The sequence below is a fragment of the Nothoprocta perdicaria genome, unplaced genomic scaffold (assembly GCF_003342845.1).
Source record: "Nothoprocta perdicaria isolate Ctin4 unplaced genomic scaffold, notPer1 scaffold_86, whole genome shotgun sequence".
Classification (NCBI taxonomy): Eukaryota; Metazoa; Chordata; class Aves; order Tinamiformes; family Tinamidae; genus Nothoprocta; species Nothoprocta perdicaria.
This window is the reverse complement of record NW_020456154.1, coordinates 1,305,566-1,317,746: the sequence shown is the minus strand read 5'-3', so window position 1 is coordinate 1,317,746 and position 12,181 is coordinate 1,305,566. Positions and strand designations below refer to the sequence as shown.

General features: G+C 42.9%; 1 protein-coding gene across 1 annotated transcript in view; it reads right to left on the bottom strand.

Moving 5' to 3' along the window:
- Positions 1-12,181, bottom strand: part of BTBD11 (BTB domain containing 11) — a 163,749-nt gene that overhangs the window by 26,070 nt on the left and 125,498 nt on the right. Inside the window, exons 5-6 of the mRNA XM_026052270.1 lie at positions 6,667-6,832; positions 3,207-3,296 (exon numbers count right to left, since the gene is read on the bottom strand). Coding sequence (XP_025908055.1) covers positions 3,207-3,296; positions 6,667-6,832 — 256 coding nt within the window. The remainder of the gene's footprint in view (positions 1-3,206; positions 3,297-6,666; positions 6,833-12,181) is intronic.

Sequence of the window (12,181 nt, the reverse complement as noted above, 5' to 3'; positions counted from 1 at the left end):
CCAACCTGCCTGAAAGCCAGGCATGTGAGGGAGTAAGTGAAATAGAAAACCTGAGCAAGGTGCTTTATAAATAGTTTCATTTTGTCTAGTAATTTTTTTCGTAAATGCTGATTTGACAGCTTGAACAGAGTCATACCAAATTAAGTCTTTTTACCAACTACTGTAGCTCCATCTAAACCACTGGCCACCAGATACTTTTGCACAAAGTCAAAACGTCCACGGCTGTTTACAGCAGCACACACGGGCATGCGAGGACTCATTGGGATGCTCAGAGTTAAGGCCCATTCCCCACTGACTCTTGCAGGCTGCAAATCAACAGCTCCATGTCTTGGTATTGCTTCATGTCCACAGAAATTCTCTCCACACAATTTAGGGTGATTTTTGTCACTGACATCAAGGAAGACATGTTGTGGTCCCTAYGCTAGAGTTTAAGGACGTGTTTCCAGGCTCCTTGTCCTCCCCTGGAGGAGAAAAGATACTTAAGAACTGATGGGATAGAGCAGCATTTCAAAGTTGTTTTGAAAGAACTGCTTTCTCCTGTCTGAGCTGAGTTAAAAAGAGCAGAGCGGCTACAATCAAAGCGATGCAAACTATATTCTTTAAAGCAAAAATGATACTTTACACATTGCTCCTTCTCTTCTCTATGCCTTTGTGTCTGATGCCTCTACTGCAGACCTTGGGTAAAATATCTTTGCTTCAGCTTCCCTGTCTTCAAGATGGAGATATTAATATTGATGAGGTTCACAGAGATGGTAAACTCTAATGAACATTTGCAATCTGAGATTGCACAGTCAGATGGAGCGTGACACTAAAATTCAAAGTCTTATTGCTGATCTTCGGAGGAGGACTAAAACCAGAGTAAAAGGTGCACCATCCCTCTCAGCAGCCAGCTCTGCTTTCACTGTCTGGTCTGCAGCAGTTCTCTCAATATAGGGTAGTAGAGCCAGTCATTAAATGCTCTGTTGCATTTGCCAATAGCATTTCCAAGCTCCACATGCAAGCGCTTGCTAGAAGCATATGACCAGCTCCTCAGTCCCGGGACAAGGGCAGAGTGTGAAGAGCCAGTGATGACCCCACAGCTTATGGGAGGAGGAAACTTGTGCCAGCAGCTGGTCATGTCACAACATTTGCCAAAGGGAGAGCCTGAAATGATCTTCTCTCTTTTGCAGCCCCACAAGGCTGCACAAAGCTCTTGGAGCTCCACGCTCCTGAAGCTCATGGAGAAGTGTGTTGAGGTCTAACACAGGCATGGGACTTCTTTGGGTCTGGGTTTGCTCAGAGGGGAGAGGATCAAGCAGCTCTTAGGATTTGGGCTGGGGAGCAAGAACAGCAAGGGTGAAGATGAGCAGGTTAAGTTCAAGGCAAAGCAGCCCCTCCAGTGAGACACATACCCAGCTACTCCTCTTCCTCCAGCACGGACTCCCACTACTATCYGGGGTAGCCCGCAGCAAGCAGAGAAGAAAATGAAGTAGTTCTAACTCCTGTGCTCCTTTTCTTGGTTAGTGATTTCTTTTGAGTAGACATGGGGTTTGCAAAAGACCTGCAGTTGACAGGGCTTTTAAGGCCTCAGTTCAGATTTGCTGAGCAGCTACAGGTTCTACCAGCTCCACAGCAAATTGCAGCTTCCCAACACATCTGAAAATGAGTCCATTTTCTCTAAAGATGGGTAATCAAAAGGGGAGGCACCCAGCATTCGAGGCTACTTTTGGAAACATATATAATTGATTTGCAAAGTGAAATGGGGAAAATGATGCAGGCACCTGATGGAGAATTTATTTTTGTTCATGGTTGATTTGCCTCTTTTTTTTTTTCCACATAATTGCCCAATTTGCACAGTTGGTTGTGGTGTGCCCAAATCATCTTATAATTGCACACCATAATTATTCACAGTTCTTGTCGCAAAGTGTTTTCATTTGATTTTAGAGCAAAAACTCTGTAGAAATGAATCAGGGAGGATCAAATTCCTCGCTGGAGCTGTTCTCTCTGATGTCAGCAATTTCAGGAAGACAAAAGTGTTTAAATTTACATTTGGTTCAAGCCTGGAAGATTACTGGAGCAATTGGGAGGAGTGGACTTTCTCATTGCAATGAAAACTTGGAAAACTTGGTCTAGGAACCAAATGCATGCTACCTCAACTCGGTGAGCAGCAAGAAAGGGTAAAGRAAAAATCAGGCTCCACGCCCATCCGATATTTGGTCTACGGAGACTGTTAACAAGGGCTTGAGTGTCCAGTTATTGCCAACTCTGAGGGTGGCTTACTTGAACCTGGGGAGGGGAGAGGCAAGAGTCGCTYCCACAAGGAACTGAATGGAAATCATCAACTGACTTCATAGGAGTCACTGAACAGCAATCAGATAGTAATGACTATCGGTCTCTTACAGATGACATCAATTTCTACTTTTAAATTAAATTTTTTAAAAGTGCAAAATGTCCGGCTGAAGGCAGTGACTACAACTTATCATCCCTCTCAAATCCAAACAGAACMGATGGAACACAGATAAGTGAAGCAGACAGCTTAATTTACTCATGACCTCAACAAATTGAAAGTGGAACCATTAACAAATAATTCCTCTGTGGATCTTCAAAAGTCTCTTTAAAATGTACATACCTGCATTGCTCGGAGTGGTAACACAATCTGTTGGGTGGCCAGATTGTGCGAGTTTGTGATGTGCCTTCACCAGAGAGCTGTTTACACTCGGGAAGCTTCAAGCTCCTCATCCAACAGGTTTTAACCCAAAGCATTTTATAAAACAAAACAGTGGATCTCATACCGCGCTCACACGTTGTGGATGTTTACGAGGAACATCCCCATGCACAGAAATGTTCAAGCTTTGGCAGGGGATCAGAAGGGCACTGCTCTTACCCTCTTCATTTTAACTCAGCTGAGATTCAATCAGTCCTACCAGTATCATTAGCACTGTGTTGGTATTCACATCTCTAGTCATTTGCAGTGTGCAATCACAAATAAATCAACAACATTACCTGTGGGGCAAGTCTCCGATGACTTGACCTTTTCTGTGCAGCGAATCCCAATGTTAACTTAATGTAGTCTTATTTCAATATTCAATTCAAGCATTGCTGTTCAGGACAAGACAACTTTTTTTTCTGTTTTTAATTTTTGAACATTTTCCCCTCTGCTACAGTGGGTAGTTTAAGATGTAAACAAATAACAGAACAAAGATACAATCATAACAAAAAGTCCTCACCTCTGCATTCAGATCTGCTCCAGCATCTAGCAGCATCTGCACCATAGCCTCATCACCCCTGACACAAGCATACATCAGTGGAGTCATGCCCTAATCATTTTTTGGAGTTAAAAAACAAAGGAATTGACAAATTTACCACAGAACTCTTTAGCTTGTTTTTTAAAGAAAATAATTATTTAAGTACATATCATCACAACTAACAGTTTGTTTTTAACAAAATGCATAACCTCTGCTATGGCAGATAAGCCCCTCAGACTCACAAAATTCAACTGTTTAGTAAAATCTCAATTATATGTTGCCTGTTGGTTGCTTTTGTCTTCAGCACCCTCCACACCATGAGTGAAACTAGGCTTGTCTGTCTCCATCTTCATGCACTAAACTGAGTGTCTTTGGGACCACAGCACAGAGATGTTTCTAATCAAATTAACCTATTTCCATTACTATTAAAAAAAAGGCAATCATTCTACACAGATTTTCTATGATCATTGTTTCCTGAAACCTGCTTTTTAATTTCTAATTCCTTAAAAAACATCCAGGTTGTCTTAAAACAGGTTAGAATTTGGGCACAGCTTCCTTATGTGGGGCTGGGAATGTAAAAGCTTTGTATAGCACTCCACAGCAAACAAGGACTTAATTTTAAATGAAATGTTGAATAGCATTGTTGCACATTGCTGGGTCTAGGAATACACTGCCTGGTTTGGAAGAAAACTAGACTAAGTGACCCTTCATTACAGAGTCACCCCCATGCAATGTGCATTAATCTGAAATACCTGGTCCAGCTGATCATCATTTTCCTTAAGATAAGTATTACTTTGGCAGTGGTAACGAGTCTTAGATGAAACCATGAAGATATCATTAAATCTACCATAAATTATTACAGAAAATCTGCTTATTACACTTGGGCAGGGGGATGTTGATCAACAGCCACCAATGGTTTGGAAGGAACCGTGCTGCAGCACCCAGCTACTTCACCTGCATGTTTATAACCTATCTCGAGGTCCCCTGGTGAAAGTGCTGYCGGATGGCAGCAGGTTTGCTGTTTAACCTGAATGTTGTTGTGAAGTGAAATTATTTCCAGAGACAAGAGAGGTGCTCTGCATAGCTAGAAACAGAGCTGCAGCTCTGCTCTTCCTCAAACAAGAGCTCAAGAGGAAGATTTGCTTTTGCTGAACTACCCATTTTTCATCTTTTTATGTAGGGCTAAGGAGGGGCCTCTAAGGTATGGGAGAGTTTCCCTTGGCAGGGAAAATATGAGGTCTAACTCTATAAAAAACTGAGATTTTTCAAGATCCCTTGAAACACATTGAATATTCTACCRGATCAAATCTCTAGTGTATTTTTGAGATACATTCAAAAAAAGCAGGAATTTGGGGGCTGATATTATTATTAACAAGAAGTAACTTCACCTCAGGCAAGGAGTGAAGAAGTTCTTGGGTGACATGAAGTTAGCTGCAAAGAGAACCTAAAACTACTTCTGCTATAGTCGCTGGCACATTTCCATTTATTTCCAGCCATTTATTTGCCACTTAATAATTAAATGAAGAGGATAACACAAAGGGTCTAATTGAATTTGAAGAAAAAAAAACTTTAAAAATATATTTTTAAAATGCCTGAAATTAAACCTATAAGACACAGCACATGAGTGTTCAAAGTGACAAATCCCCCACAGTAATTTCTGCCTAGAAAGAGTCTGCCTAAGTACTACACATGGTATTTTGGCCCTGCTGAAGCTGACGAAGGACATACTGTTGACTAAAATGGGGGCCCAGAATGTCATTTTGTAATATCAAGGTTTAGAATGGTTAAAGAAGTCTCTAATCTCCCCTTCCTCTCCACAGCTGTCACTGCTGCTTCTGCATCTGCCCATCGCTGAGGCCTGCCCGGCAGCGCCRACTCGCTCTGCATCACCACTCAGCCCCTCTCCCTTCGCATGTGGGAGGAATGGATTTTTAATGAGCCCATCATTACTGCTCAGCACATAAACAGGAACACGGTAACAACATGTGCAATCAACGCAACAGGCATTTGGGTTTGGGCAAAACTTGTTTAAAAGGCTTTTTTTCCTTTCAGCCTTGTATTGCTTAGGGCTCTGTCCTGCAACATGTGGGATGTCTGAACCAGCGAAGCATTTAAGCACAGGCTTAACTTTCACTCAAATGGGATGTAAGTTTGTGTTCAGAGCTAAGCATAAGATTAAGCACTTTGATGGACCAAGCCAGAGCACTCCCAGCTTTCAGCCTGGAGGACAGAGGAAATGTGCTGTGAAAAGCTTCCAGGTTCAGATTAACKTAAAATAATAGTGATCTAAGGAAGTCCAATGGATAAACTTTGGAATGRTCTCTCTGATATAAAATTTATTCTGAGAGTATTACTTTCTTCTGAAGCGTTTTTCAAACTAATCTACAATACTGTCTCAAACAAACTGCTGAACAGCAGTTCGGAGATGCTTAGGAACTTATATTCCTAAGACAAGCTTCACTTCAGAGGACCCAAATCCTATTTAAAATGCATCTCCCACCACAGGTCACTCCAACAGGGGTGGCAGTTGGCTGTCTCTTGCCAAATGGGATGCCACAGAGCTAGGAACATGGAGTGAACTTTGATCGGGGCACCGGGATCTTTCCTATGTCTGCAGAAAAGACAGGATCTTRGCCTTGAAGGTCTCATCAAAATGAGGCTCTCAGAAAATTCAGGCAACTCTATTTCAAAAGGAAATAGCAAAAACAATTCTCTCTGGGAATGGCGAACAACCTTCTGACCGTAGCAGTCCAGCACATTTCTGCTGGTACATGATGGAAGTTCATCTCAGATAAAACCTGCAGCCCCACAGAGATGCTAATATTTGATGAACCCTACTCAAAGACAAGGGCATGGGCTCATAAAGGCATTTAGCTTACCAGTTCCATTTATTCTAGATAAATTCAGGCTCTTAAATTGGTGGGTGCTTTCCCCAAAGACTAATAGGGAGGTAATGCTGTAGAGACACTGTTCCATCTAGGTGCTAGTTCAAACTGGGCCTGATTCAATGACAGGGTGAAAGAGAGCAGCCTTTGCTTGCCAAGCCTTGGGTGCTATGTATGAAATGTGCTGCAAACCTCAGGACAGTTTCCACCCTGCCACACACTACTCTTCATGACATTAAAACAGTCTAAGTATTCAAAACCCCACTAAGCTCCCTTACGACCAACTTCTGGTTTCATTTGAATCATCTGAATTTTAAGAAGGGGGACTCATTAACCTTCACATTGAATTACCTCAGTACTAACTGATCAATATGACTCAAGATGACCACACTTCACTTGAACATTGACCTGATAGTGCTTTTAATTCACTGCAAAGTAATGCAGGGAAAGCAGTAAGGGCCCTTCTATATTGAGCTCATTTTGGAGCTCACACTGTGCAATAAACAGACAAAACTCTAACGTTTCACAGTCACTTCTTTGCATTTCTCTTTTGTTACCTGCTCACTCATGCTGTTAATTCCATCCGGGCCCAGCAAGGATATGGCCTGTTTAACTAGATCTGTTCGGCCACAATTCAGCATTCGGAACCCCAGGTCCTGCTTGAACTTCGCTTCTGTGGCAACTGCATCCAGTTTCCGAGATGCACAGAAACAGTCGTCGATCCTGTGAACATGAGAAATAAACTGCCTCAGAGGACAGCCAGAGGACGCAGCTCACTGTCCCCAGCAAAATAATACTGTGTCCTGTCTTTGAGGGACACAGCTCATACACATGGTCACTCTCCTTYGACCTGTGTGCTCAGGGGAAAGGCTGAATGTGAAATGCTAATGCAAGTTAATGGAGAGCATCCTTGATCTCTCTTTTACAGAACACGCTATACATTTTATATTAAAAAAAAAAAAATAGGGGACAAAGCCACAGCTTTCACTTGAGTTTGTTTTGTGTCCACACAGTCCACAGAGCACTCTCACCGCAAATGCTTTCTCCACATAGGGTGCAATCCAGTCTCCCCGATCCCTGAATAGTTTCACTGACTTCAGTAAGCTCTGGAGCTAACAGCAAATGGATGTAAAATCACYGACAACAAAGCATATAGGGGATACAGTGCAATTCCCAAAGGCTTCAAGGTCATACCGAACAGCCCCAGAAACAGAAAAACCCTTTTGAAGAAGAAATGGCCAGTCCTCCAGCCAGACAGAGCACCATATGGTCAGGTAGGAGAAGGCAACCTTGGCAGGCAGTCGTGGCAAGACACCACAAATCCTTACTGGCTTTCCAAAGAGACAGGAGGTAAATTCTCAAGGCCTAATCCAAAAGATCTTCAAACTGCAAACTGCTCAAAACATCCATTTGCAACTGAGGAAGGAGTTATTTAGCCAAGATGTGACGCTACAGCTCCAGAGAGAGCAGGCAATTCAAATGTGATGTTTACCCAGCTCGGTCTCATCTCGTTAAAAGACAGCTTTGCTTTTCTTTCATGCTGAAGAGTGTCTGGGGCAGAGGGTGGAGATCAAATCCATAATGCTTCTCAGTGCGAACTTGGATAAAGAACTGTTTGGAAAAATATTACTTGCCTTCTCCCCAAACGCTATGTCAGAAAACAAGGGGCTACTTACGAATGAAAAATAAAAACAACAAAAAGATCAAAAGGGAAAAAGGCAAATGTGCATTAAACATTTGTATGTTATTAAATACGTGAAAAAAAATGCTGGAAACGGGAAAAAAACAAAAGCAGCACATCATTATCATTTAATTTTCTTCTTCAAAGTGCTCTATCAGAGCTGTATAAAATATAGAACACTCTTTAATATTTAACAACAATATGGATATACTACTTATATAGAAGCAATGATATGTGATTGTAGCCACTGTTCTTCCCCTTTCAACATAGGAAAGTGACTCAGGAAATGTTAATTAATTTGATCAAAGCTGCAGCAGGACTAATATCAAACCTGTGTCTCAGTTCAGGCTTGCCTAGCTGGACCACATTAGAAGACATCAGACATTTTGGTCATTCTGCATAGTCAACTTTAGTTTTGGCTGCTAAAAAGTCATCAAATGAATGCAACAGAGTAAGCTTGGAGTACCAGGACTCAGGGCTGCAAGGATGACACGTCCTCACAACAGCATGCTGCAACATTAATGCATAACACTCAATCACTATAAACACACCATAACACCAATAACATATGCTTATAATATAATAATATGTCTATGACAAAGATGGAAAAAAGTATCTTTTTTCTTATTGGAAAAAAAAAAATCTCTGTTTTTTTTTCCCCCAATAATTTCGGTTAAAGTTTAAGAAAAAGGAATAAAAAAAATCAACAGAGATAAACAGGGCTCAGCTCAGTGGCACAGGGATCCATGGGAGCAAGATCACACACTGAAGCAGCASCTGGTGCCTGCTGCACCAAGCACGAGATGCTAGAGATCATCTGTGCACTCCTGCAACATGCACCGAAGATGAAGCAGATTCACAGGAAGGTGCCTGGGGCTTTCCACACAGGGGGAAGCAGCATGGCCCTCTTGGCCAGATCACTCTGGACTGAAAACGGGGTGGTTCCTGGGACCAAAACGAGGTGGTTCCTGGGAGAAGAGCAGCTACGGAAAGATCCAGAAACTCTCGGAGCACTGCAGAGGTGTCTGACGCTATGAATCACTGCTTCATCACTCACACTGAGGTATGAAACACACACTCAGGGAGTAAAACGGGTCAAAGCCGGTGCTGGCAGAGACAGGCAGCACGTCCCTGACGTGAGCCGGGCCTGGCGCTTGAAACACCCACCCGTGACGGACCCCTCGCACACGGCAGGGTTTTGACTTGGTCTGCACACCCATGCAAGGGAGGGAGGCAGAACAAGGGCCTATCTTACCTACCTTGTGTGGGCCACCCAGCTGTCTGCCCTGGCACAGGTTGGGAGCTACTCTGCTGTGAGAAGCTCCTCTGGGAGCTGGTTCTGGTGCCCGGGATGCAAGTCCCTCTGCTTACAGCCAAGCAAGGCTATAAGCAGAAATGTGACCCGGATTAAGCTACCATAGAGCAAGAGAGCAAAACTCAGCACCATTACCTGTGCCTGGTTATACCCAGGATTAATGAGTTATATCCCTCATTTATGGGACATAKCAAAGGGGAACCACATGGCAAAACTGGACACAGATCCCTGCTGGTGCCACCATGATCCTATTTTATGAAATGGATAAAAATTAAACTGAGAAGTTTACTAAAGTAAGAAAAGGAGATTTAACATGTACAGATACAAAGCAGTGAAAGGAGATAAAAAAAATGACCAGGAATACGGCATCACTTGCAACCCTGGAGAAAAACAACTGTGAAAGTGTGACAGCAGGCAGAAGGAACAGGCATATTTCAGAATGAAAACTACAAATAAATAAAAACAAAAAACAAATCAAGAACAACCTTTAGCCAACACAGCATTGCATTTACTCCTAAATCCTCATTCAGACCACTGGCTGTATAATGCTGATTCCAACAGGATCAGTCTAGTGGGCACGAGCAGGTGGGCTCTGCTCCAGTTCACGCTGTGTAGGTGGCTGCTGCACTATCGTGGCAATGGGTCCAATATAGAATCATACACATAAAAAGGATGCGAGGTAAAGGGAGGATGGGAGCTGCCACCTAGGGCGGCTGCRCTCAGATATTTTTAACTTTGTACTGCAAGAAATACACAAATGAGTTATGAAGGGGTGGGAAACGAATGGCAAGAAGCTTGAAAAATAAGGCTGAGTAGGAACAGCTAAGTGAGCTACATAAGCAGGATCAGTTTTTGGAGCTGTGAAACTGCATGCAGAGAAAGGGAAGTCAGCCCAAGTGGGGCTGAAAGGAGCAGTGCAAACAGAACTGGAAACCTCCACAGCTGCGCAGTCGCTTGACAGCCCTTTTSCCAAAAAGCCTTTGCCACCTTTCCAATCGCACAGGATGCCGACGCTGGCTCCACAGCGGGAGCCCCTCCAGGGCCCTGCCAGGCTGCTGCCAGACCCTGCTGGCCGCCAACTCGCACACAGTCTGTCCTTCCCCTAAGCCCACACCCTACAAGAATGGTGCTTTTTTCATGAAAACACCCATCTCAATGACTTATCTTTGCCCTGCCTCCTATTCCTTCCCTCTGCTCCCAAAGGGACTGTGAAACTCAAAAGAGCCTCATGCTTGCAGCAACCCCCAGGAGCATCTGGCAGTCAGAAGAAAATTCCGCAGATATTCAGCTTAATGAAATCCTGCTTTGTGTCTGGGGATGGGTGGATGCCTCAGACCAGTGCTAATTTAGGCAAATCCAAACCAAACAGAAATAGGTATGATCTAAAGAGAGCTTCTGCGCCAGCACTCCTGAYGTTAAGGGACACAGAGGGCTGCGCAGAAGGTCCTCACAGGCCAGTGCTCTCCTCTGCTCCTCCCCATAGACAACCCCAGGGATGTCAGGAAAATGCCCCTTTGGCTGATAGCTGGGCCAGATAAACTCCGAGACCCCTAGAGAGCAAAGCGAAGAGGTGACCTAATGATAAGGGCATTGATAGCACCTTTTCAGGGGGATCTACTCTCTCACAAGTCCAAGTCTCCAGTTAATGTACTAACATGATTTGCCTTCCACAAGTTTCTGTATTGGGGCTTATGGTTGGACTCAATGATCTTGGAGGTCTTTTCCAACCATAATTATTCAATGATTCTATTTGGCAGCCTACAGGCTGCCCAGGCTCCTCGGAACCACCACCATCACTCTACATCTTCTCCGATCCACATAATTTGAAGGCATTATTATATTTGAATTAACAAACACTGCTCACAGACCTTATTTTCAGCAAGCCCACCCTTCTAATTCAGAGGCTCAGTCACACAGCCCRTACCCTCACTAACTGATCCTTCCCCACTTTGAATAGAGCACACAACTGCCTTTATAACTAACTGGTAAAACAGGACTGATTTACACTCTCTGTTTTAGTTTTGTAGCAAAACCCTGTGGCCAGGTTTTTCAGCTAACAATACAGTRTGGTTTTCTCCAAGCTTCTCTCAGTTCCACATAGACACTGCTTCTAGAGTAGTTATCTTCAAAATCATTGTAGTGTGGCCACTGCACCTAATTAACAGCACTGTGGCTTTATATGGGGAATGCCATGGTAACATTAATTATCTGCAAATGGCTACTGTAAAGCCGTTGYGGTGACCATGACATTCTATCACACTCTAAAATACTCAAACCTCTGAAAGGAGTCAAACATAATCTTCTTCATTTATAATGGGTCCTAATAGCAGAGCAAATTATTTTTATCTTTTCTCACACTCACCTTATGAGTGTACAGTGCAGCATTTCTGCAGAAGCAGTTTAAAGGCATTTTTTTTTTCATTTTCACTTGGACTGGGTAGCATAGGRTTTCTGCATCTCTTTAAGAAGTTACTTGTGGACTGAATACATTTGGGAAAAAGGATGATTCAAAGGCAAAGTGTTTCCATTTTAAGTGGTGGGCTCAGCAGTTCTCTTACTGCATAGACTTTTAATTATTTGTTCTTTTGGAAGGGATTATTTTTGTAGGCAGTAGTGGACAATTACAAAAATGCAATGCTTAAGATAATGTTAAAAAAAAAAAAAGAGAGAGAAAGAGAGGGAGAATATCCTAATTATGTTCTAAGCTATATGTGCCTGTACATAGCTGGTGTGCTAATAGTTAATTTAAAAGAAGTAGAATGCAGACTACTATGAGCAGAAGGACAAACAGTTCTCTCAGCTGGAATGAACAGATCCTCCTCAAGGGATCCAGGCACCAAAAACCTACTTGCTCACCTGGGACCTGATCACCAGCCCCTTCAATTAGAAGAACGATAAACTATTAATTAAGCTGATCTTTTTAGCTCTACGGAATTTACTCACTCTGCCTCTGTCCTAAATATGAATGAGGTCTCAAGTCAGAAATTATAGGTTGTCTGGTTGTTAACCATATTTTAGCCATATTTTAGGAAGGAGACATGTTTTAGCTAGCAAAATGCTGGCTGTGAATGACAGG